Source organism: Procambarus clarkii, chromosome 27, assembly GCF_040958095.1.
Source record: "Procambarus clarkii isolate CNS0578487 chromosome 27, FALCON_Pclarkii_2.0, whole genome shotgun sequence".
Taxonomy (NCBI): domain Eukaryota; kingdom Metazoa; phylum Arthropoda; class Malacostraca; order Decapoda; family Cambaridae; genus Procambarus; species Procambarus clarkii.
Window position 1 is genome coordinate 2,336,233 of NC_091176.1, and position 27,103 is coordinate 2,363,335.

The 27,103-nt window shown below is 46.6% G+C and overlaps 1 protein-coding gene across 1 annotated transcript in view; it reads right to left on the minus strand.

The window, feature by feature from the left end:
* Nucleotides 1–27,103, minus strand: part of LOC123762717 (low-density lipoprotein receptor) — a 37,897-nt gene that overhangs the window by 8,086 nt on the left and 2,708 nt on the right. The window contains exons 2-5 of the mRNA XM_045749427.2: nucleotides 26,621–26,740; nucleotides 25,569–25,682; nucleotides 15,380–15,508; nucleotides 13,859–13,966 (exon numbers count right to left, since the gene is read on the minus strand). Of these exons, the coding sequence (XP_045605383.1) occupies nucleotides 13,859–13,966; nucleotides 15,380–15,508; nucleotides 25,569–25,682; nucleotides 26,621–26,740 (471 nt within the window). The remainder of the gene's footprint in view (nucleotides 1–13,858; nucleotides 13,967–15,379; nucleotides 15,509–25,568; nucleotides 25,683–26,620; nucleotides 26,741–27,103) is intronic.

Here is a 27,103-nt window from a genome sequence, read left to right on the forward strand (position 1 = left end):
GGGTCCAAGGCCCGGAAACGGTTGTGAGTCTGAGGAAGGCGGGAAGGACGAGGAGAGGAAGAGCGCAACACGCGAGCATAAGAGATATTAGTATAAGGCGGGAGCCGGCGAACCTGGCGTCTCGCCTCAGGAAAAGATAAACGCTCCCGGTGCTTCAAGTTGAGGACGGCTGCCTCAAGCTTGTAATGGACACACGCTCGGGAGAAGGTAGGATGGGCCTCACTGCAGTTGAGGCAACGAGCCTGGGGAGAAGTGCACTCCGACTTAGAGTGACCTTCGCCACCACACAAAGGACAGAGAGAGACAGTCCCGGAGCAGCGGAGGGCACCATGCCCAAACCTCCAGCACTTGTTGCAGAGCCGAGGAGAAGGAATGTACTCCTGGACAGAGCACCTGGCACCAGCAAGAATGACAGAGGGTGGAAGGGTCCTACCATCAAAGGTAATCTTCACAACCCGGAGGGGTTGACGGCGACTACCACGAGGGGGACGAGTAAACGTGTCCACCTGGAGAATAGAATGGCCCTGGGCAGCAAGGATATGTCGAATATCGTCGTGGCAGTCGCGCAGGTCCCGAACACCGGTCACAACATGGGGCGGGAGCAAAATAGTGCCAACACTGGCATTCAACTGAGCGTTCTTCGAGACCCGAACAGGGGTCTCGCCAAGGCAGGATAAGGCAGCCAAGCGGGAAGCAGCATCCTGAGAGGAGCAGCAACGACACGTGTACCAAGACGAGTGGGGTTGAAAGTAATGGAGGCATCCACGGAATCAACGAGATGTCGATGGAGGGAGAAATCGTCAGGAGGCGCAGAATCAAGAGGGAGGAGATCAAAATATTTGGCCCACGAAGCGGGACCAAACAAGGCTCGATAGGTAGCAGAACTGGAAGGAATCGAGCGAGGGCGGCCGTGACGAGGACGGCGGTGAGAACCCCCAGAGAGAGAGGGGTTAAAAGGCGCAGTAGTTACAACTAGAGAAGGAGCCGCGCCAGGGGACGAGGTAGTCACCACTGGGGGCCTGGGGCTCGACCCAACCACAGAGGAGGGAGGGGAGCCAGGGAAAGGAGTCAGAGAGGCCAAAGGATGAGCAAGGTCGGGGACCAATGCAGCAGAGGCTACAGAGCCCGGTCTTCCAATACGGACCGACTCGGGGGCTTGGTCGCCCACCCCACGAGCCTGAGAAGGTACACCAGAAGCAGCAGAAACAGGGGTTATCATCATGACGAAAAGAAGAATTCATTCACGAATGTGCCCCCACACCCACCATGGAGCCACAATTAGAGGCAGGACACCCAACAAGAAGCTATCGCTGATCTTGCCGGGGCCTCCCAGGGGTGCGTCGTGAGTATACGCCCCACAAACGCCACCTTAAGAAACCGACAGTCCGTCGAGATCGGGTTCAGTGACGAAAGGGGGATTGACAATAAAAGGTTCCCCTCGCTCTCGACGTCGGGTACTACAGTTCTACGGGTGCAAGAGTATGCCTCCTCAAGCACCCGGGCGTCAAAATAGAAGAAGTCCAAGGGAAGAACCAGAACGAGCAAAAGGTCAGCAGGAAACGGCAAGCAGATAGGAGAAGAGGGGGGAGAAAAACGAAACAGAAGGAAAAGGAAAAGATGCCCAGCAGAATTGGAGAGGACGGCAGCAGGAGCACAAGGCTAGAAAAGGACAGAGGACTGTCCCAAGGAGCATCACACTCCGGCAGCCGTCCACTAAGCCCCCACACGGCGACAACGAGCTGAGCGGGGAGGGGGACTACAATGAAAACAAAAACAAACTACACAGCAAAAAGACTGATGAAGTTGGGAGCAGGATTAAATCTATATAAATACAAATGTAAATGTTCGATTTTGTTCAAAATCGCTAATCTCCGAAAGTTCTTCACCGATTGCTTTGAAATTTTCACACAACGTTCCATTTTTTTTTTTTTTTTTTTTTTTTTTTTAGATATATACAAGAGTTGTTACATTCTTGTACAGCCACTAGTACGCGTAGCGTTTCGGGCAGGTCCCTGGAATACGATCCCCGCTGTGAAGAATCGTTGTTACATCCTGTGGTGTTTGTGTGTTACTGAGGAAGTCTTGGTTGTAGGGTTGATGTAAAGTCATGACTTGGTTACTGACTTTAATACTTAATATGATTACATGACTAGTAGCTACCAAGCTTGGCGGGCGTCCTGTACGCTCTTGTTTACCTTCTGTCTCTCTCTCTGGCGTCCCAGCCGCCGCACATAGAAAACAGATGGTACCATTTTCTGTGAACATGACACATCCAAGTACACATTTTACTGTCGAGTTAAACAGAGGCTACAGTTAAGGATTTGCGCCCAGTAAATCCTCCCCGGCCAGGATACGAACCCATGACAAAGCGCTCGCAGAACGCCAGGCGAGTGTCTTACCACTACACCACGGAGACTGGTAATACGTGCAAATACAAATCCATTCGAATACATGCATGTTTTTATATATCTACTATATAGATGTCACGTATGTGATAGGTAAAAACATGTTTTTTTTTTTTAAACTGTTTTTCATGTGAGTTTTTGTGTGGGGAGAAATCTCCAAAACCTCTTCACCGATTGCTTTGAAATTTTGACAAAATGTTGCATTCGAATACGTGCGTGTTTTTATATACCTACTATATACATGCCACACCTGTGACAGGTAAAAACATGTTTTATTTTTAAACAGGGCCATCTGTTGGATGTAAAAGGAACACACGCTGTAATCTCCAAAAGTTCTTCACTGATTGCTTTGAAATTTTGACAACGTTCCATTCAAATGCGCGTGTGTTATTAAATACCTACTATATAAATGCAACACTTGTGACAGGTAAAAACATGTTTTTTTTTTTAAACAGCGCCATCTGTTGGATGTAAAATACGCTATACTAAATATTTTACAATTCCTCTTCAGTGTTTCCGATTCCATTGTTAAATTGAATTTTCATAGATTTGGATTTATTTTCATTTTGATTTAATTATTTTGTGTGACATTGCGTTGGATTTCAGCTGTGTCATTTATCATACCGTTCATTTCGTGAGTTATAGTTACTTTCTTATTTTTTCGTTTTTTTTTTAATTTCTTTTTTTTTATCTGTTCTTATTTTTCAGTGATGAGAACATCAGATCATTTGATGTTTCCATCGATTCCTGTTACTATTTTGAACGATCGCTACGTTCAAAATAGTAACAGGAATCGATAAAATTGATAGGGAAGAATTCCTGAGACCGGGAACTTCAAGAACAAGAGGTCATAGATTTAAACTAACGAAACTTCTTAAGTAATTGTGGTATATCTGAAAACCTGAACCCGACCAATGCCAGTACTTAAAATAACTCTTTCAGTGCCTGAGCCTAACCTAACTTTGTCTAAGTTGCTGTCTCTGCCTTACCATTTACCTGATGTTCTCCTATTCATATAATTTCCTAATTAATCCATCAAGTCTCCATGCACTTATGCAAGCATCTACCTCAGTTTCATTGTAAAATTTTACTCTTAAATCTAATCTTACCCTAATTCCATTTATATTTTAAATTTAAATTTATTTGTATTGATCTATGTCTTTATTGAAATCAATTATTGATCTCATTTTTGTTCTTTTAATTAAGTTCCTACTAATTATAAGTTAAAACTAAGCTTAATAAAATTTATTTTCTTTAAGATTATTTTACTTTACAATTATCATTTGTCAAATTTTTTTATATATTCATCTTGACAGTCTCTAATGATTTTTTGTTCTCTCCGCCAAACTTGTGCATCCTCCATGGCTATCTAGTGGCCTTAATTCCACCTCTAATTGTTTCAATTCCTTGTTTGCTTGCATTTATTGTTGTGTCCTGCCATAATTATTCTCTAATTTAGCAGACTCAATACTTTGTAAGCTCTTATTGTATTGTTATATTATTAGATTGTGTTTTGCTATAATTACTTCCTATTTTTACAGCAGATTTGTTTTTCATCTGTTCATGTAATTGCTTATCTTATTGTATTGTGACATTCTTTTCTATATTGACATATATTTTCTGTCTATTGTTACTTACAGTGTACCTGAGAGTACCTGTAAGCAATCTACCTCTTTTTTAATTTTTGCTCAATTTTTTTGTATTGCTTAGTCCTGTTTATATTTTTGTTTTGTATATCTATATCTTGTGTTTTGTATAGTCCATGTTTATATGTTTTTTTCTTTAATCTCATTAATTACCTAGGTTTCCTAGCCTAGCCATACTCCCTTACTCCATTGTACCCCTGTAAGCCCCTTTTGTGTTTGTTTGGTACAGTATTGTGTACTTTTATTTCTTTTTGTTTTTCTTGTTTTTCCGGCAATCAGCTTTTTTTTATGCAGTCAAGTATAGACCCAGAACTTAACCTCTTATCCACTATCTATGACAATAATCACTTTAATGATCTAAATTGCAGATATTTTGCAGCACATGATGTAAACAATGTATTAACTCATAGTCACAATATCTCTGTAATCAATTTGAACGTTAGATCCCTAGGCAAACACTTCGATGATGTTAGTGCCTTGATTGAAGCTATTGACAACAATTTCTCTTTTATTATACTTACTGAAACATGGTTGAAAGATGATACTACTCAACTCTTTAACATGCCTAACTACTCAGCAATCCACAACTGTCGTCAACTTCAGAGAGGTGGTGGCACTGCTCTTTACTACCACCAAGAACTAACATGCTTAAAAGAAATTAGAACTAGAGACTGCTATGGGGAGTATATCTTCGCCAGCTTCAGAGTCAAGGGTGCCGAGTCTATCCTGCCTGTGGGTGCAGTTTATAGAATTCCTAACACTGATGTGTCCGAATTCAACTCAAACCTTAGAAATCTAATACTTGATAACAGACTGAACAAAAACCACCTAATTATCGCAGGGGACTTTAATATTGACCTCTGCGAGCCAGAACACCCTACTGCTGTTAGCTTCCTCAACTGTATGAATTCCTGCTTCCTCATACCCTTAATCACTAGACCTACTAGAATCACGGATAGCACTGCCACGACTCTAGATCACATCTGGACAAATATAACCTCTCCGCTTACTTCAGGTATAATCACCGATAGCACTACAGACCATTACCCCACATTTCTCTTAACTAACATTAGCAAACCACCTCTAGAAACAAGGGAGTTAAGCTTTAGGCTGCACAATGAAACTGCTATAAACAATTTTATAACTGCTGCTGATAATGTCAACTGGGAGTCCGAGTTAGGTAACATAGGGGACATCAACCTAGCAGTGCAATCTTTTCTACAAACAACTCTTAGCCTTTATAATACCCACTGTCCTATGCTTACAAAACAAGTTACAACCAAAAGGCTTAACAATCCCTGGCTTACAAAGGGAATACTTAAATCTATTAATAAAAAACATGACCTTGAGAAAAAGTATAGGTTAGGGATTGTCTCCAAAGAATTCTCAAAGAATTACTCATTATTGCTATCTAAGATAATTAGACGAGCCAAAACTAAGTACTACGAAGATAAATTTACCCAAATAAAGAGCAACATTAAACAAACATGGAGAACAATTTCACAAATATTGGGATCAAAGAAGTCTTTAAATAACAAACCGACTCTCCTGTCTAATAACGATGGTCAGCTTTCAGCCTCTGATTCTGCTATTGAGTTCAATAGGTTCTTCTCTTCCATTGGTTCATCCCTTGCTAATGATATTCCATCTTCCAGTACTGACATTAAGGACTATCTGACAGGGAACTATCCCCAGTCTCTGTACCTAAAGCCTATTAATTCCATTGACGTCAATGAGATAATCCTTTCCCTTAAAACCAAGTCTGGTGCCCTTGAGGAGATACCAACTTTAATCTACAAAAAAGCCTCCAGATCTTTAGCCCCTGCTATTGCTTTGCTCTTCAACAAGTCACTTGAACTCCAAACCTTTCCAGATATTCTAAAAAAAGCGAGAGTAACGCCTGTCCACAAATGTGGTGATCTCACAGATGTTAACAACTACAGACCTATATCAATCCTGCCAAACTTGTCAAAAATTTTTGAAAAACTAATCTATAAGCAGCTTTACTCATATCTAGCCAAACTCAATATACTTAGCCCTTGCCAATATGGCTTCAGGCCCAAAAAAAGCACTAACGATGCACTTATTAGTATGCTTAACTCGATTCATACAGCTCTTGATAAAAATGAGTTCCCTGTTGGGTTATTTGTGGACCTGCGTAAAGCTTTCGATACTGTCAACCACCAAAACCTTCTTCTTAAATTACATCATTATGGTGTCAGAGGACACTCCCTACAATACCTCAAATCCTACCTTACTGACAGGCTCCAATGTGTTTCTGTGAATAATACAATTTCTCCCACCCTACCCATCAACATTGGTGTTCCCCAGGGCAGCATACTTGGCCCTCTCCTCTTTCTCATCTACATTAATGACCTTCCAAATGCCTCCCAACACCTCAAACCAATCCTATTTGCTGACGACACAACCTTCATTTACTCCAGTCCTGATCCCCTTGCTCTAAATGCCACAGTAAATACTGAGCTAAATAAAGTCCATCTGTGGCTAACTGCCAACAAACTCACCCTTAACATTGACAAAACTTTCTATATTCTGTTTGGCAATAAATCCTCTAATCAAATAAATCTCAAAATAAACAATACCCAAATTTGTAACAAATTAGATGGCAAATTCCTTGGCATTCTCATTGACCACAAGCTGAATTTCCAGGGACACATTCTAAACATATCTAAAAAAGTTTCAAAAACTGTGGGCATTCTTTCTAAGATCAGATATTATGTACCATGCCCTGCCCTGGTGACTCTCTATTACTCCCTTATCTATCCATATCTCAACTATGGTATTTGTGCTTGGGGCTCTACTACCCAAAATCATTTACGTCCTCTAATTACTCAACACAAAGCTGCTATTAGGACAATATCCAATTCTGGCCCCAGACATCACTCGGTACCCCTATTCAAATCCCTGAATATGTTAGACATTAAGTCACTGCACATTCTCTCATGTGTACTATACATATACAAAACGCTAAATTGTAATGCCAATCCTGATCTCAAAAGCTTCATAGAAGGTTGTCACAGAACCCATGAGCACCACACCAGAAATAAATACAGTTTTGATATTCCTAGAGTACGACTTAATCAAACCAGAAATGCTCTACAAATCAAGGGGCCCAGAATGTGGAATGACCTTCCCAACCATGTTAAAGACAGTACCTCTCTCAACCAGTTTAAGATAAAAACTAAACACTACCTAATAAATTCCCTGTAACCTACCTCACTCCTCTATTGTCAACCCATGTCCGTTATTTTCTTTTTTTTTAATCAACACTGTTTGTCAACCTATTGTATTTGTGCTGCTTTTTCAGTCATGTTCCCCCTTTTTTTAATCTTTATTTGTATTTGTTCTCAACACTTTTTATTCTTTATGCTCAATTAGTATTAAGTTCTAGATATTAATGTTTTTCTTGCCCGAAACGCATTGCGTAATAGTGGCTTTAGGCATTGTATGTACTAGCTCTATCTATATATCAATCCATTAATGTAACATCACTTGTATGTATATACCTTACCTGAATAAACATCTGAATCTGAATCTGAATCTGAATCTGAATCTGAATCTGAATCTGAAACAAAGCTGCTAGAGAAACATACGAAAATTCACTTTTGTAAACAGAGTGGTAGACGGTTGGAACAAGTTAAGTGAGAAGGTGGTGGCGGCCAAGACCGTCAGTAATTTCAAAGCGTTATATGACAGTGCTGGGGAGACGGGACACCACGAGCGTAGCTCTCATCCTGTAACTACACTTAGGTAATTACAATATGTCCACGCCAGCCAGCTCCACCCACGCGACTGGTGTTGCTCGAGAATGCACGGCATGGCGTCTACAAGGTACCAACTAAAACCCACATGAAACCTCTAGATACTCTGCTACCTCTGCTATATCGTGGAGTTAAGTCTGTGGTATTTGTTTAGTAACATAGCTGATTTCCTGGTTAGACCATTATGTGCATACCCATCTATCCATTTAAGTTGTAAAGTAGTGATCGGTGCTTATATAATGATATTATTTTATTGTTTTCTGGAGCATTAATATTTCTGACTGCCTGTATTTCCATTTATATATTTGTATGTTCTTTGTTACCCTTACTTTAAGTATATTGCTTTGCTGAATAAGCAGTTTTATTTACCCTAGACACTTTAGTAGGCAAGGCCGTATTATTATATATTTTCTAACAACTGCAACAAAGGAACCATACCCAGAGGTCAAGGGACGTAACACAAGGATATTTATATTATATATATATATGTCGTACCTAGTAGCCAGAACGCACTTCTCAGCCTACTATGCAAGGCCTGATTTGCCTAATGAGCCAAATTTTCCTGAATTAATATATTTTCTCTAATTTTTTTCTTATGAAATGATAAAGCTACCCATTTCATTATGTATGAGGTCAATTTTTTGTTATTGGAGTTAAAATTTACCTAGATATATGACCGAACCTAACCAACCCTACCTAACCTATCTTTATAGGTTAGGTTTGGTTAGGTAGCCGAAAAAGTTAGGTTAGGTTAGGTTAGGTAGGTTAGGTAGTCGAAAAAAACATTAATTAATGAAAACTTGGCTTATTAGGCAAATCGGGCCTTGCATAGTAGGCTGAAAAGTGCGTTCTGGCTACTAGGTACGACATATATATATATTATATATATATATATATATATATATATATATATATATATATATATATATATATATATATATATATATATATATATATATATATATATATATATATATATATATATATATACTGAAAACTCACACCATTCAGGCTTGTTCGCATATATATATATATATATATATATATATATATATATATATATATATATATATATATATATATATATATATATATATTTTTTTTTTTTTTTTTTAATACATATAAGAGTACCACCTCTAGCTGGAAGAAGGGGGACCCATAGCCTCGGAGGAAACCACGCATAACGCATTAGAGGGAATGTTTAGATCCCCTCCAATACAGTTTCTGTGTGCTTTTCTCCTACCACCCCCTTCCTTGAATATTTTTTGTGCTTTATTATGCATTTGATGGTTACAAGATATACATGGGTTGATACAAAAATAATAATGCAAAAAGGTGCTTAAAGGTTATGGATCTCTTGAAGAACACAACAATGGGAAACATTGATGAATGTCACAGACGGGTTCGATCATTGTTGCAAGTCAAACACTTCTTCGAATTCCTCTGAAGTTGGACTAGTGCCCAAGACGCAACAGGCATTTCCCCTCTGAATCGCAACACTGAGGCGCTGGAACAAGAAACTTTTTGCTCTCTGGTCTTTTGTAGCGCTGATCAATTTGTCCCCCAATTCCTTCAGGAACTTCAATGCACATTTTCCCCACGAACCGAGGGTCTCCGAGCCGATCGGAACAAAGCTGTAGCAGTGTGCTAGACCTCTGTATTTAATAATTTTCTGCGATTCCCTGAAAGAAGCAGCACCACCGCTTTCACGTGTGCTGTAGTGGAGGTAGGTACTGGCCAGTGTGGCAGCGCACGTGTAGTCCCATACCACTTGCTTACCATCCTTCCAAGGTAGCAAGGTGACCCCATCAGGGCGCTTCTGAGGGTCGTTAGGTCTGGATAAGTGTGGTTCTCTTTGTGCCGGGCAGCGGGCTGTGGCGAGGCTCCTCTTGATGATGTCGTTGACTTCTTCATGTCTTGCAATTTTACCCTGTGATTTACGACATACCAGACCATGACGACCATATTGGTCTGCCATCGCAGTTCCGCAGATGCACCTATGTTCGGAGAGGATGGGGGCGGCAAGGCGAAGGGCAACTCCAATGCGGAGAGCGTCATGACTGAGGCGAGTTCCATGCATTTTCCATGCATTTCCATGCATTTTCCATGCATTTCCATGCATTTTTCCATGCCATGCAATTCCATGCATTTCTCATTTCTCGGGCAGCGGGCTGTGGCGAGGCTCCTCTTGATGATGTCGTTGACTTCTTCATGTCTTGCAATTTTACCCTGTGATTTACGACATACCAGACCATGACGACCATATTGGTCTGCCATCGCAGTTCCGCAGATGCACCTATGTTCGGAGAGGATGGGGGCGGCAAGGCGAAGGGCAACTCCAATGCGGAGAGCGTTATGACTGAGGCGAGTTCCCAGGGCTGCATTGGGCACAGCAAATAAAATGTGGGTATAGTGGGTATAGCTTTCTTTCTTTCTAACAGGCGGGCGCAGCCTCATTCACTCTCAATACGAGGCTTCCTTCCTTCAACTCAAGAGGGCGCACTTTCTTGTCATAAAAATGAGCATACCGAGTCCGTGCCTTCTTGGACGCTTCAGCTGCAATATTCCATGCATTTCTCATTTTTCCAAGGACCTCTGAAGGATAGTCCTCCCCGTATGCAACATTATGTCTGTTAAGCAGACCTGACGGGAAATTGCATGAATTACCAGTAAACAAATGAAGTGGTTGGGTGTTAATTGATTGGTGGATGGCAGTATTCAAGGCGAACTGAACATAGGGTAGGTGTTCATCCCAGGTGTTTGCATCATGTTCAGCAAGGATTGCAAGTATATCCTTGACTGAACGATTAGTCCGTTCCGTCATTCCGTTTGCTTGTGGGTGGTAGGCTGTTGTAAAAGCCGAAGTTGTCTCTAAAATCTTACAAACTTCTCTAAATATATTCCCATTGAATTCTTGACCCCGGTCAGAGACTAAAACTTTAGGAGGTCCGAATACCTAACGGCTTTCTAACATGTGTAGTGCAACTACACATCAAGAAGTCAACACCAGCAATCAACAGCCAATTATTGCACAACTATATTCTACCCACCTCAAGACTCCGCTCCAATATAGAAGCATCAAGAAATATGGACCAATAGGCTTTCTACAAACACTTCTATTCAATATCCATTGTTTCGTGTTCTGTCTTGGGTTGATGAAATTAATACCCTATTAATACCACTTCTTGTTCTGTCTTGTGTTGATGAAATTAATACCCTATTAATGCCACATCTTGTTCTGTCTTGTGTTAATGCCACATCACCCCTTCCACCTCACTCAAATGTAGATATAAAATCGGAGATGCGTAAGTTCTATTCAGTTGTGTATTTGTGAACTAAAGTCTTTGAAAATGTAATAAGTTTTACGAAACGCGCTCGTATCGCGTCAGACTAGAAATAAAAATGAATTTTGGAGAATTGATTTTTGAGTTACCTCCAACAGTGAAGCGAAATGTACGAAAGATTGAGAAAATTCGTGTCAGAATTATTAATCTTACTTTTTCGGTCATATTTAATAATATATGTCTACAGGAAAGACTGCTACCAAAATATACTAATATATATATATATATATATATATATATATATATATATATATATATGTCGTACCTAGTAGCCAGAACTCACTTCTCAGCCTACTATTCAAGGCCCGATTTGCCTAATAAGCCAAGTTTTCCTGAATTAATATATTTACTATAATTTTTTTCTTATGAAATGATAAAGCAACCCTTTTCTCTATGTATGAGGTCAATTTTCTTTTATTGGAGTTAAAATTAACGTAGATATATGACCGAACCTAACCAACCCTACCTAACCTAACCTAACCTATATTTATAGGTAAGGTTAGGTTAGGTAGCCAAAAAAAGCTAGGTTAGGTTAGGTTAGGTAGGTTAGGTAGACGAAAAAACATTAATTCATGAAAACTTGGCTTATTAGGCAAATCGGGTCTTGAATAGTAGGCTGAGAAGTGCGTTCTGGCTATTAGGTACGACATATATATATATATATATATATATTATATATATATATATATATATATATATATATATATATGTCGTACCTAGTAGCCAGAACGCACTTCTCAGCCTACTATGCAAGGCCCAATTTGCCTAATAAGCCAAGTTTTCATGAATTCTTTTTCGACTACCTAACCTAACTTTTTCGGCTACCTAACCTAACCTATAAAGATAGGTTAGGTTAGGTAGGGTTGGTTAGGTTCGGTCATATATCTACGTTAATTTTAACTCCAATAACAAAAAATTGACCTCATACATAATGAAATGGGTAGCTTTATCATTTCATAAGAAAAAAATTAGAGAAAATATAATAATTCAGGAAAACTTGGCTTATTAGGCAAATCGGGCCTTGCATAGTAGGCCGAGAAGTGCCTTCTGGCTACTAGGTACGACATATATATATATATATATATATATATATATATATATATATATATATATATATATATATATATATATATATATATATATATATGTGTGTGTGTGTGTGTGTGTGTGTGTGTGTGGAAGGAGCTGGTCAGTGGGACACTCTTGCCAATTCACACACCCGACCAACTTTTCCAAATGACGGTAAACAGGCCAAATGGGATAGCCCCATAGTGGAGAACATCGCCAAAGCATTGCTGGACGCAGCTTCTCAGAAGACAGAGCGCGTCTCCTAGCTGTGCCAAGCCTCCCATGCCGGGGACTTCCTGTTGGCAGTCCCTAATTCCGCCTTGGGCACCCGCCTGGACCATCAGACCCTAAGTATTGGTGTTGCCCTGCGCCTTGCCGCCCCTATCTCCACCGAGCACCGGTGTGTTTGCGGCCATGCACGGGCAGACCAATACGGCAGCCATGGTCTCATCTGTCGTAAGACACAGGGAAAGATTGCCAGACATGAAGCAGTCAATGACATCATCAAGAGAAGTTTGGCTACAGCTGGGTGTCCAGCACAAAGGGAACCCCAGTTGTGCAGACCTGACAACAGCCAAAAACGCCCAGATGGACTCACCCAGCAGCCATGGAGAGAAGGTAAACAGGTCGTATGGGATTACACCTGTGCATCTACATTGGCTGATACCTATTTACGTTACAGCTCAGCGGAGGGAGGTGGGGCAGCCACCTTCAGGGAGACCCAGAAAATCCACAAGTACAGAGACCTAGAACGTTGTTACAGGTTCGTGCCGATAGGCTCTGAGACTCTGGGCGCCTGGGGTAAATGTGCACTCAAGTTTTTAAAGGAGGTTGGTGAGGAACTCATTGGGAAAAGTAGAGACCCACGAGCAGCCAGTTTCCTGTTCCAGCGCCTCAGTGTCGCAGTTCAGAGGGGAAATGCGTGCTGTATCCTGGGTACGCACCCAACTTCCGAGGAGCTGGACGAGGTCTTCGAACGCTGATTGTTTGTTATATATTTGCGTGTGTTCTCTGTAAACTGTAGCATTACAATAAAATAAAACAAAACATACAAAAAAATAATAGGGGTGGTAGGAGAAGAAAAGAATAAAGTATTCAGTGAGAATCCACAAGATCTTCTCTGAATGCTCTTTGTTCTTCTTCGAGGATGTGAGTCCCTGCAATTACACCAGAGGTGGTACCCCCTAAAATAAATAAATAAATAAATATATATTATATATATATATATATATATATATATATATATATATATATATATATATATATATATATATATATGACAATGTCAGATCACGGAGGAAGAACTGAAACAGGAATTTCCCTAAGTACTTTCGTATTTAATAATACATCTTCAGAAGGGTCTTGTAGAAGATGTATTAGTAAAATACGGACCACACCACAGAGAGCCTCGTCCCCACCACACCAACCAACAAAGACAGTAAACAACTCACCACAGAGCGCCTCGTCCCCACCACACCAACCAACAAAGACAGTAAACAACTCACCACAGAGCGCCTCGTCCTCACCACAACAACCAACAAAGACAGTAAACAACTCACCACAGAGCGCCTCGTCCCCACCACACCAACCAACAAAGACAGTAAACAACTCACCACAGAGAGCCTCGTCCTCGCCCCTCTGGCAGTTCTCATAGTTGTCACAGACGAACATGTCAGCAACACACAGGTCGTCGAGGCAGTGGAAGCCCTCGCTACACTCACCTGCCACAGGGACGGCCACAGTCACTCTCACATCATAGTGTTAAATAGAACAATAATCATATTTTAAACTTCTACAACTATAGGTTGATGTATAAACATAAACGTTCGTAAATACAGAAGATAAAATTATATGGAGAGATGAGGTTTGCTTCTACATGCATACATACATACAAACATACTTAAATACATACATACAATCGTACATTCATACATACATACATACATACACACACACACACACACACACACACACACACACACACACACACACACATACATACATGCATAAAATACATACATACATACATACATATACATACATGTATGTATGTTTCCTGTTTCTAATATATGTAAACGATCTTCCGGAGGGTATAGACTCGATCCTCTCAATGTTTGCTGATGATGCAAAAATTATGAGAAGAATCAAGACGGATGAAGATGGCTGCTAAAGTTCAACTCTGGAAAGTGTAAAGTAATGAAATTAGGGGAAGGGAGCAGGAGGCTGAATACAAGGTATCATCTGGGAGGTGAAATCCTGCAAGAGTCAAATAGAGAGAAAGATCTGGGGGTTGATATCACACCGAACCTGTCCCCAGAGGCCCACATCAAAAGAATATATCATCAGCGGCATATGCTAGACTGGCCATCATAAGAACTGCCTTTAGAAACTTGTGTAAGGAATCGTTAAGGACCCTGTTTACCACTTATGTAAGACCAATCCTGGAATATGCAGCTCCAGTCTGGAGTCCATACCTAGTTAAACACAAGACAAAGTTAGGGAAGATTCAGCGGTATGCCACCAGGCTCGTCCTGGAACTGAGAGGAATGAGTTACAAGGAAAGGCTAAAGGAGCTGAATCTCACAACCCTGGAAAACAGAAGAGTAAGGGGAGACATGATAACCACCTACAAAATTCTCAGGGGAATTAACAGGGTGGACAAAGACAAATTCTTCAGCACGGGTGGGACACGAACAAGGAGACACAGGTGGAAACTTAGTACCCAGATGAGCCACAGAGACGTTAGAAAGAATTTTTTCAGTGTCAGTAGATAATAAATGGAATGCACTAGGAAGTGATGTGGTGGAGGCTGACTCCATACACAGTTTCAAATGTAGATATGATAGAGCCCAGTAGGCTCAGGAACCTGTACACCAGTTGATTGACAGTTGAGACGCGGGACCAAAGAGCCAAAGCTCAACCCCCGCAAGCACAATTAGGTGAGTACATACATACATACATACATACATACATACATACATACATACATACATACATACATACATACACACATACATACACACATACACACATACATACACACATACAGAACGCGACATGTGAGCCCTCTCCAGCAGTGCTGGTAGAGACACAAGCCAGTCAGTGCCCGCTGGAGGAGGACCCGACACACTCACTACACTCGTGTTCGTCCTCTGTGAAGGAGCAGTCCTTGTAGCCGTCACACACGAACACCTTGTTGATGCACAGACCTTCCAAGCACTGGTACTGGTCCTCGTCACACACCGGCGTCGCGGTGCTCACGGCTGGTCAGGGTACAAGGGGGGGCTGGTCAGGGTACAAGGCACAAGGGGGCTGGTCAGGGTACAAGGGGGGCTGGTCAGGGTACAAGGGGGGGGGGCTGGTCAGGGTACAAGGGGGGCTGGTCAGGGTACAAGGGGGGCTGGTCAGGGTACACGGTACAAGGGGGGCTGGTCAGGGTACAAGGGGGGGCTGGTCAGGGTACAAGGGGGGGCTGGTCAGTGTACAAGGGGGGGATGGTCAGGGTACAAGGGGGCTGGTCAGGGTACAAGGGGGGGGGGGTCTGGTCAGTGTACAAGGGGGGGGGCTGGTCAGGGTACAAGGGGGGCTGGTCAGGGTACAAGGGGGGAGGCTGGTCAGTGTACAACGGGGGGAGGCTGGTCAGTGTACAAGGGGGGGCTGGTCAGGGTACAAGGGGGGCTGGTCAGGGTACAAGGGGGGCTGGTCAGGGTACAAGGGGGGGCTGGTCAGGGTACAAGGGGGGGGGCTGGTCAGGGTACAAGGGGGGGGCTGGTCAGGGTACAAGGGGGGGGGGCTGGTCAGGGTACAAGGGGGGGGCTGGTCAGGGTACAAGGGGGGACTGGTCAGGGTACAAGGGGGGGGGGGCTGGTCAGGGTACAAGGGGGGGGGCTGGTCAGGGTACAAGGGGGGGGCTGGTCAGGGTACAAGGGGGGGGCTGGTCAGGGTACAAGGGGGGGCTGGTCAGGGTACAAGGGGGGGGGGCTGGTCAGGGTACAAGGGGGGGGGCTGGTCAGGGTACAAGGGGGGGGGCTGGTCAGGGTACAAGGGGGGGGGCTGGTCAGGGTACAAGGGGGGGGGGCTGGTCAGGGTACAAGGGGGGACTGGTCAGGGTACAAGGGGGGGGGGCTGGTCAGGGTACAAGGGGGGGGGCTGGTCAGGGTACAAGGGGGGGGGGCTGGTCAGGGTACAAGGGGGGGGCTGGTCAGGGTACAAGAGGGGGGCTGGTCAGGGTACAAGAGGGGACTGGTCAGGGTACAAGAGGGGGCTGGTCAGGGTACAAGGGGGGGGGCTGGTCAGGGTACAAGAGGGGACTGGTCAGGGTACAAGAGGGGACTGGTCAGGGTACAAGAGGGGACTGGTCAGGGTACAAGAGGGGACTGGTCAGGGTACAAGAGGGGGCTGGTCAGGGTACAAGAGGGGGCTGGTCAGGGTACAAGAGGGGGCTGGTCAGGGTACAAGAGGGGGCTGGTCAGGGTACAAGAGGGGGCTGGTCAGGGTACAAGAGGGGACTGGTCAGGGTACAAGGGGGGGCTGGTCAGGGTACAAGAGGGGACTGGTCAGGGTACAAGGGGGGGCTGGTCAGGGTACAAGAGGGGACTGGTCAGGGTACAAGAGGGGGCTGGTCAGGGTACAAGAGGGGGCTGGTCAGGGTACAAGAGGGGGCTGGTCAGGGTACAAGAGGGGACTGGTCAGGGTACAAGGGGGGGCTGGTCAGGGTACAAGAGGGGACTGGTCAGGGTACAAGAGGGGACTGGTCAGGGTACAAGGGGGGGCTGGTCAGGGTACAAGAGGGGACTGGTCAGGGTACAAGAGGGGACTGGTCAGGGTACAAGGGGGGGGGCTGGTCAGGGTACAAGGGGGGGGGCTGGTCAGGGTACAAGGGGGGGGGGCTGGTCAGGGTACAAGAGGGGGCTGGTCAGGGTACAAGGGGGGGCTGGTCAGGGTACAAGAGGGGGCTGGTCAGGGTACAAGAGGGGGCTGGTCAGGGTACAAGAGGGGACTGGTCAGGGTACAAGGGGGGGCTGGTCAGGGTACAAGAGGGGACTGGTCAGGGTACAAGGGGGGGGGGCTGGTCAGGGTACAAGGGGGGGGGGGGGCTGGTCAGGGTACAAGGGGGGGGGGCTGGTCAGGGTACAAGAGGGGGCTGGTCAGGGTACAAGGGGGGGCTGGTCAGGGTACAAGAGGGGACTGGTCAGGGTACAAGGGGGGGGGCTGGTCAGGGTACAAGGGGGGGGGGGGCTGGTCAGGGTACAAGGGGGGGGGGGCTGGTCAGGGTACAAGGGGGGGCTGGTCAGGGTACAAGGGGGGGCTGGTCAGGGTACAAGAGGGGGCTGGTCAGGGTACAAGGGGGGGCTGGTCAGGGTACAAGGGGGGCTGGTCAGGGTACAAGAGGGGGCTGGTCAGGGTACAAGGGGGGGCTGGTCAGGGTACAAGGGGGGGCTGGTCAGGGTACAAGGGGGGCTGGTCAGGGTACAAGAGGGGGCTGGTCAGGGTACAAGGGGGGGGCTGGTCAGGGTACAAGAGGGGGCTGGTCAGGGTACAAGGGGGGGCTGGTCAGGGTACAAGGGGGGGCTGGTCAGGGTACAAGGGGGGGCTGGTCAGGGTACAAGGGGGGGCTGGTCAGGGTACAAGGGGGGGCTGGTCAGGGTACAAGGGGGGGCTGGTCAGGGTACAAGGGGGGGCTGGTCAGGGTACAAGGGGGGGCTGGTCAGGGTACAAGAGGGGGCTGGTCAGGGTACAAGAGGGGGCTGGTCAGGGTACAAGAGGGGGCTGGTCAGGGTACAAGGGGGGGCTGGTCAGGGTACAAGGGGGGGCTGGTCAGGGTACAAGAGGGGGCTGGTCAGGGTACAAGGGGGGGCTGGTCAGGGTACAAGAGGGGGCTGGTCAGGGTACAAGAGGGGGCTGGTCAGGGTACAAGAGGGGGCTGGTCAGGGTACAAGAGGGGGCTGGTCAGGGTACAAGAGGGGGCTGGTCAGGGTACAAGGGGGGGGGCTGGTCAGGGTACAAGAGGGGGCTGGTCAGGGTACAAGGGGGGGCTGGTCAGGGTACAAGGGGGGGCTGGTCAGGGTACAAGGGGGGGCTGGTCAGGGTACAAGGGGGGGGCTGGTCAGGGTACAAGGTGGGCTGGTCAGGGTACAAGGTGGGGGGCTGGTCAGGGTACAAGGGGGGGCTGGTCAGGGTACAAGGGGGGCTGGTCAGGGTACAAGGGGGACTGGGAAAAATTCAAGGTACAAGGAGGGATTATCAAGAATATATGAACTTTTCAGAGGCACCGTCAACCATTGTTGTGTCAAGAGCTCTCCAGTTATCGCTTTCGAAGTTCATATTAATAAACGAAAAGTTAAAGGTTCAATGTTGGTCTATATAAATGTATTTATTCTTGACAATGACAATCAAACATGAAGCATATATAAGTTTGCTGTCGTCACATAAAAAATTCAGTTAGAAAGTACATTACAAAATTATCAAAAGGTAAATAAATTTTATGAATTTAATATTTTCTTTGTAAGTAGAAGGTAACATAAGGTAATTATCTCAAACTATTTTCTCGGTTATATATTTTACCGAACATTATAAGTGATAGAACGGAAGAAGGGAATGGTGCTCAACCATTTGGACCGTCAAGGATCGAACGCCGACCTGCAAGTAAGTAATTATCAAAAGAAGGCACCAAACCGGGAAGGCTATGTAGCACCATCAAATACGCAAAATAATCAGAGGGTGCTAAATATCACCAAGGATGCCAATACGAGAACAAAAACGAATAAGGCGAACGATATCAAAAGTATCCGAGTCACCAAGAATTCTATCGAGGGACAGGTGACCGCGAGGGGCGGTCGGAAAGCAAGACACACGCTCGTCCTGGAAGTCAGGACATTCAAGAAGGACATGCACGACCGTAAGAGGGACAATGCAACTAGGACAATAAGGAGCAGGGCGGCGCTCCATCAAGTGACCATGGGTTAAGCGAGTATGGCCAATACGCAACCTCGCCAGAGCTGTTTCCCACCGCCGGTTACGGTGGAAGGAGGACGGCCACGAGGAAACACAACATTTAAGAGTACGTAGCTTGTTACCAGTAACAGACAACCAAGAAGCCTGCCAACGAGTAAGGACTGAGGAATGGATAACCGGGTAAAAGTCGGAATACAGAATGCCTTTACGAGAGATGGGACAAGAGCGGACAGCTTCCTTGGCGGCAGCATCCGCACGCTCATTTAAACACACACCAATACGGCTGGGAACCCAACAAAACTCAACCGACTTAAATTTACTGTGAACAAGAAACAGCCAATGCTGGATCTCGACAACTACTGGATGAACCGGATTAAAGGACCCGAGAGCCATGAGGGCACTACGAGAGTCAACAACAACTACAAAGGAAGACTGACAACGAGAAAGCAGGAGACGAAGAGCATAGAGAATAGCATAAAGTTCCGCTGTAAAGATGCTAGTCTCCGGAGGCAAGCGACACATATAAGTGCGATCAGGAAAAACAACAGAGTAGCCAACACCGTCCGCTGACTTAGACCCATCGGTGAAGACAGAAACGGAGCGGGAGTGAGAAGAAAAGTGCTCGAGGAAACGGCGTTTTAGAACCGTAAGAGGGGTAAAAGCTTTAGTGATACGGGTCAAGGATGTACAAAACCGCGGAAGAGGGACCCTCCACGGGGGCAAAGAAGGAACAACACGAGGAGAAACATCAGAAATACGAATGGAAAGAGAATCCTGTAGGCGAGATAACCGGACAGAAAGAGGGAGGTGGTGAAGAGGAACAGGAACCGCAGGAGGGGTAAAAGTTAAAGCACGACAGAGGCGAGAGGAAGGATGTTGCAAGGACCGCGCAAGATAGCGAAGACAGTAGCGATCACGGCGGTCCTGGAGAGACAGGAAGCCAGTGTCAACATACAAGCTAAGGATGGGAGTCGAACGAAAGGCCCCAGAACTGAGGCGCCAGCCAGTATGGTGCAAAGCATCAAGACAGCGAAGAGTAGAAGGAGAAGCAGACGAATAAGCAGGGCAACCATAATCGAGCTTAGACAGGACGAGAGAGGAATGTAAAGCAAGGAGAGTGCACCTATCTGCCCCCCAAGAAGAATGGGACAAGACCCGAAGGAGGGTAAGGGCCTTAGAGCACTCAACACGGAGGTAAGAGATATGGGGAGACCAAGACAAACGAGTGTCAAGGAATAACCCCAAAAGCTTCGCGGAATCTTTGTATTCAAGGGGATGACCATAAAGTGACAAAGAGGGACGAAGAACAACCCGTTTCCGCGTAAAAGTCATGGCACAAGTCTTAGAAGTAGAGAACTTGAAGCCATGATCTGTGGCCCAAGACGACACGGCATCAATTGCAAGTTGAAGCCAGCATTGAAGGAGAGGCGAATCATCACCCTGACAACAAAGGGTAAGATCATCAACATACAGAGCGGAGAAGACACCAGAAGGAAGAGAGGAAAGAAGACCATTGAGGGCAACAAGAAAAAGAGTAGTGCTCAGAACACTACCCTGGGGCACACCTTCGTATTGCTGAAAAGAGGGAGAGAGAGCGGTACCAAGGCGCACCCGAAAGGAACGACGAGAGAGGAAGCTGCGGAGAAAGAGAGGGAGATGACCACGAAGGCCAAAAGAATGAAGTTGAGATAGGATATGATAACGCCAAGTGGTGTCGTAAGCCTTTTCCAGGTCAAAAAGGACGGCAACAACGGAGGTCTTCGCAGCAAAAGCAGTACGAATATAGACCTCCAAGTTCACCAGGACATCTGTCGTGCTGCGGCACTTGCGGAAACCAAATTGAGAAGGGGAGAGGAGGTGATGGTGTTCCAGGAACCACATCAGACGAACGTTAACCATACGTTCAAAGAGTTTGCAGACACAACTTGTGAGAGCAATAGGGCGAAAGTCCTTAGGGGAAGTACCCAGAGACCCCGGTTTGCGAACAGGGAGGACAACGGCATCGAGCCAGTCCTCAGGGACTGACGACGACTCCCAGATCCGATTATACAGACTCAGTAAATACTGAAACGTGCTCGGAGGGAGATGGCGAAGCATCTCATAATGAATACCATCGGAGCCCGCCGCCGTAGAACCGCAGAGGGCCAGGGCAGAACGAAGTTCAGAGAGAGAGAAGGGATCATTATAGGGAAGCTGAAGATGAGTGCAGAAATCTAAAGGACGAAACTCAAGGACAGGTTTACGAAGAAGGAAAGATTGGGGAAGATGAAGACCAGAGCTAACAGAAGAAAAGTGGGAACCCAGTTCGGAAGCGACCTGCAATGGGTCCGCCACAAGAGTATCATGGAGGTGAAGGACCGGTGAAACATCGGGAACGAACTTACCCGCTATCTTGCGGATACGCTTCCAGATCTGGGCCAGAGGGGTTTCGGACGTAATTGTTGAGACATAAGATGCCCAACATTCACGTTTAGCGATGGCCCTACGGGCCACCGCACTCGCTTTCCGAAAGAAAAGAAAAGAATCGGTCGTCTGCCTATGGCGGTGCCTCTTCCAGGCTGCACGCTTACAGCGGACAGCTCGAGCACAGTCCGCATTCCACCAGGGAACGCACTTCCGTGGTCCCCAAGAGGAAGAGCGAGGATTAGAGCGGAGGGCAGCGTTGAAGACAGTGTCAAGAAAAAGGAGGAGAGCGCGAGAGAGAGGCAGAAGGGAGAGGTCAGAGAGAGCAGCACTGAGGGTAAAGAGGGTCCAGTCTGCCTTAGCAAACTGCCACCTAGGGAAAGAGAGGGAAGGGCGAAAAGAGAAAAAGGAAACAAGGATGGGGAAATGATCACTTCCATGGAGGTCATCAAGAACCTGCCACGTGAAATCTAAGTAAAGAGAAGAAGACCGTGTCTAGCAGTCTCCGTGGTGTAGTGGTAAGACACTCGCCTGGCATTCCGCGAGCGCTATGTCATGGGTTCGTATCCTGGCCGGGGAGGATTTACTGGGCGCAATTCCTGGGCGCAATTCCAATTGGGCGCCTCTGTTTAACGCAACAGTAAAATGTGTATTTGGATGAAAAAACGATTCTTCGCGGCAGGGGATCGTATTCCAGGGACCATAGGATTAAGGACTTGCCCAAAACGCTACGCGTACTAGTGGCTGTACAAGAATGTAACAACTCTTGTATATATCTCAAAAAAAAAAAAAAAAAAAAAAAAAAAAAGAGCAGAGAGAAAGATCAAGACAAGAAAGGGTGCGAGTCCGAGAGTCCAAATGAGTGGGCTCACCAGAATTCAGAAGAGACAGGGAAGAAGAGAGGAGAAACGGCTCAAGGAGGCGACCCTGGGTATTCGTCAGAACGTCACCCCAAAGAGAATGACGACAATTGAAGTCACCCAGCAGGAGAACAGGCTCCGGCAAGGAGTCTAGGAGGTGTTTCAAATCAGGAAGAGAGAGCGGGACACTCGGGGGGAGATAAATGGAACAAACTGTGTACCATTTCCCCACAAAGATACGAGCAGCAGAACAATGGAAAGGCGAAGGAAAAAGTAAAGGAACAAAGGGAACATCAGCACGAATCAAGAGAGCAGAAGAATTAGAAGCCCCAGCAATGGCTGGGGGGGGGGGGGAGAGAAAGGAATAGCCACGAAAACGACCAGGACGAGCACCAAGCATTGGCTCCTGGAGACAGACACAAAGGGGCGAAAACCGCGAAATCAGAAGTTGGAGTTCGAGGAAATTGGCGTAATAACCTCGAACGTTCCATTGAAGAATGGACAACGACGAGAAGAGAAAGGACAAAAACAGAGAACAAGGAAGAAACAAAGGCGAAAGAGCAACAGAGCACGTTAAAGAATATCAGGGTCGGGATCAGGGTCAGCAAAGTCAGGGTTAGGGGGCATGGGTAAACTGAGCAAAGACGGATGGAAGGAAACGGAAGAACAGATCAGAGGTGGGCGGGTGGGGTCCGGAGGAGGAGGAGGAAGAGGAGGAGACAACGGAGAGGAGCAGTCAAGGACAGCAGCAGGAAGAGGGGGAGTAGAAAGAGGGGAGCGCACCCCAGCAAGAGCAGCAACCGAAAGAGAAGCAGGGGCCAAAGAAACCTCCATAGCAGGAACAGGGGGCGCAATCACTGAAACGGGAGGGGAAGGAGCAACAGAGCCAGAAGTAGGAGCTGAGGAAGAAAGCGAAGCCTTCTTACCCGCCGGGGAAGAGGAAGGAGAGGAGCCAGGCTTACGCTTCTGACTTAAAGAGAACGGTGTCCCAGCAACTACGTACCGGGAAACGGATTCCAGTGTCTCAACAGGAGAAGCCGAACGAGAGCACACACGACGGCCGTTAGGAGAGCGATGGACATCCGCCCGCACCGACAGGCAGTGGGGAGAGCCGATAGATGGAGGAAGAGGATGGGAAGGAGGATCGGAGGGGGACGAGGAAGAAGACACAGGAGACATGACAGACCGGGTTGAAAGAAGGGGAACCCCAGACAGAGGACCAGGAGGGGGACCCCTCGGGAGAGAACTCAAAGGAACAGAGGAGGGGGCAGTGGGCGTATCAGGGTCCAAGGCCCGGAAACGGTTGAGAGTCTGAGGAAGGGGGGAAGGACGAGGAGAGGAAGAGCGCAACACGCGAGCATAAGAGATGTTAGTATAAGGCAGGAGCCGGCGAACCTGGCGCCTCGCCTCAGGAAAAGATAAACGCTCGCGGTGCTTCAGGTTAAGGACGGCCGCCTCAAGCTTGTAATGGACACAGGCACGGGAGAAGGTAGGATGGGCCTCACCGCAGTTGAGGCAGCGAGCTTGGGGAGAAGTGCACTCCGACTTAGAGTGACCTTCACTCCCACACAAAGGACAGAGAGAGACAGTCCCAGAGCAGCGGAGGGCACCATGCCCAAACCTCCAGCACTTGTTACAAAGTCGAGGAGAAGGTATATACTCCTGGACAGAGCACCTAGCACCAGCAAGAATGACAGAGGATGGAAGGGTCCTACCATCAAAGGTGATCTTCACAACGCGAAGGGGTTGACGGCGACGACCACGAGGGGGACGAGGTAAACGAGTCAACCTGGAGGACAGAATGGCCTTGGGCATGAAGGATATGCCGAATATCATCGTGGCAATCCTGCAGATTCCGAACACCGGTTGCAACATGGGGTGGGAGGAGAATAGTGCCAACACTGGCATTCATCTGAACGTTCTTGGAGACCCGAACAGGGATCTCGCCAAGGCAAGATAAGGCAGCCAAGCGGGAAGCCGCATCCTGAGAAGGAGCAGCAACGACACGTGTACCGAGACGAGTGGGGTTGAAAGTAACAGACGCATCCACGGAATCTACAAGATGCCGATGGAGGGAGAAATCGTCAGGAGGCGCAGAATCAAGAGGGAGGAGATCAAAGTATTTGGCCCATGAAGCAGGACCAAACAAGGCCTGATACGCATCAGCACGGGAAGGAATCCAGCGAGTGCGGTTGGGGCGCGAACGGTGTTGAGAACCCCTAGAGAGAGAGGGGTCAAAAGGCGCAGTAGTCACAACGAAAGACTTAGCCACACCAGGGGACGAAGTGGTCACCACCGGGGGCTGGAGGCTCGACCCAACCACAGAGGAGGGAGGGGAGCTGGGGGAAGAAGTCAGGACGGTCAAAGGAGGAGCAAGGTCGGGGCCCAACGCAGCGGGAGCTACAGAGCCTGGTCTTCCAATACAGGCCGACTCGGGGGCTTGGTCGCCCACCCCACGAGCCTGAGAGGGTACAACGGAAACATTCAACGACAGAGACGAAAAGTGACAAATTCATCCACGAATGTGCCCCCATACCCACCATGGAGCCACAATTAGAGGCAGGACACCCAACAGGAAGCTATCGCCGACCATGCCGGGGCCCCCTAGGGGTGCGTCGTGAGTATACGCCCCACAAACGCCACCTTAAGAACCGTCAGTCCGTCGAGATCGGGTTCAGCGACGAAAGGGGGATTGACAATAAAAGGTTCCCCTCGCTCGAGACGTTGGGTACTACAGTTCTACGGGTGCAAGAGTATGCCTCCTCAAGCACCCGGGCGTCAAAATAGAAGAAGTCCATAGAAATAATCCAAAACAAGCAAAAGGTCGGCAGGAAATGACAAGCAGATAGGAGAAGAGGGGGGAGAAAGACGAAACATAAGAAAAAGGAAAAGCGATCCGGCACAATTGGAGAAGACAGCAGCAGGAGTGCAAGGTCAGAAAAGGACAGAGGACTGCCCAACGGAGCATCACACTCCGACAGCCGTCCACCAAGCCCCCTCACGACGCCAACGGGCCGGATGGGGAGGGGGCTGCAAGAAGCAAGGCCGTCGCTGTACCGACCAGTCATAGTGGTTTACAACTTTAGAACCCTCAAAAAAAACTTACTGCAGTTAAGTTCGTCGTCACCACCAACACAGTCTTCAACGCCATCACAGATGAAGTGCTCTACGATGCAGTTCTTAGACGTCTCGCATCGATAGAAACCTTCGTTGCAGTGCGCTGAAAGACAGACTAGATGACAGCACACTTTAAACTCCTTAGGCAAAGTCCCCCTTGGTATTTGGGGGCTCTAGCAAGTGCCCCTGCTAGTGTGGTCTTCCACGTGTCCCACAAACCTCTAGAATGGGGCCCCCAGCTGGTTTTGGTTAACACAGGTGCATACATAACATTTTGAATGGTTTCAGAGCCCGTAAATACCGGGGAGGATCCGAGAAATGTTAAGGTACAAAACAAGTGTTACAAATTTTGAAATTGAAGACATTTAGGATCTGCATGACAAGCAATGGACTAATTTAACCAGCAGCACGCGAGGACAATGTGAACTTTTCGTTGAGGTCTACTGGTCCAACACCAGGAGTCATCCAGGGGGAGGTATTGTCGCTCAGCACAGCTGTCTGAACTCTCTAGTAAAGATTCCTTTTGGAACAGGAAGCTAACGTTTAAACCTGCCACAGCAGGTATCATGTTACATGAACGTGTCGTAAGTTACCTTACTTACATGAGCATCTCATAGAAAGTTCAGGAGCATGATTAATGAAACATTGACGTGCCGTCTTGCGAGACATGTACATCCTTCCTCAATCATGGCGGCTATGTTATTTTACGAGCTTGGGACCACTGCGAGGTCGTTGTGGACCCACGGTCATGGCTGCTATGGACAGCCTCGTAGTGCTTCCGAGCTCGTAAACTGTGTAATAAAGGTAAACAAAGCCGCCATGATTGAGGAAAGGACATGTACGTGGAATGACAAATCTTGATGATTCCTGGCGTCTCTTGAGCAAGTAGGATCCTCTTACAACAAGTTCGGCTGTTGTAGCAGTGTTGAGGAACTTATTACGGGTCTCGTCTTGCACAACCCTCAAGGTCACCTTACACTTCCCTCAAGATCATATTGCTCACTATTCGAGGTCACAGGAGAACAAATATGACTCACTTACTGCACTGGGACTCATCGTCGCCGTCCTGACAGTCGAGCCAGCCGTCACAAACGTAGCGTGAAGGAATACACTTGTCTTCACCAGCGCACTGGTAAGCTGTACACTCCCACTGTGCTTCAGCTGATGGACCACCGCCCAGCCACCAGGAGGAGGCGGCACATCGGCAGCAGCACCACCAGGAGGAGGAGAAGGAGGAGGAAGAGAAGACAATATTACCATCGTCAGTAGGATGTCCGTTAGTTTTGGATAACTGGTGTAATTAATTTCGTGGGTATCACACCAATGCCAGTGCGTGTATATTTATTATTTATTTACCTATATACAGTAGAAGAAAGTACATCGGACTGTGGGAATACATACATGGGTGATTGTTACAGTCTTACTAAGCCACACACCTCACGGCTGGTCCTGAATCTAACAATAAATGAATAATAAATACATTATAACAATTTGAATACAACATAATAGCTACATTATAACGTG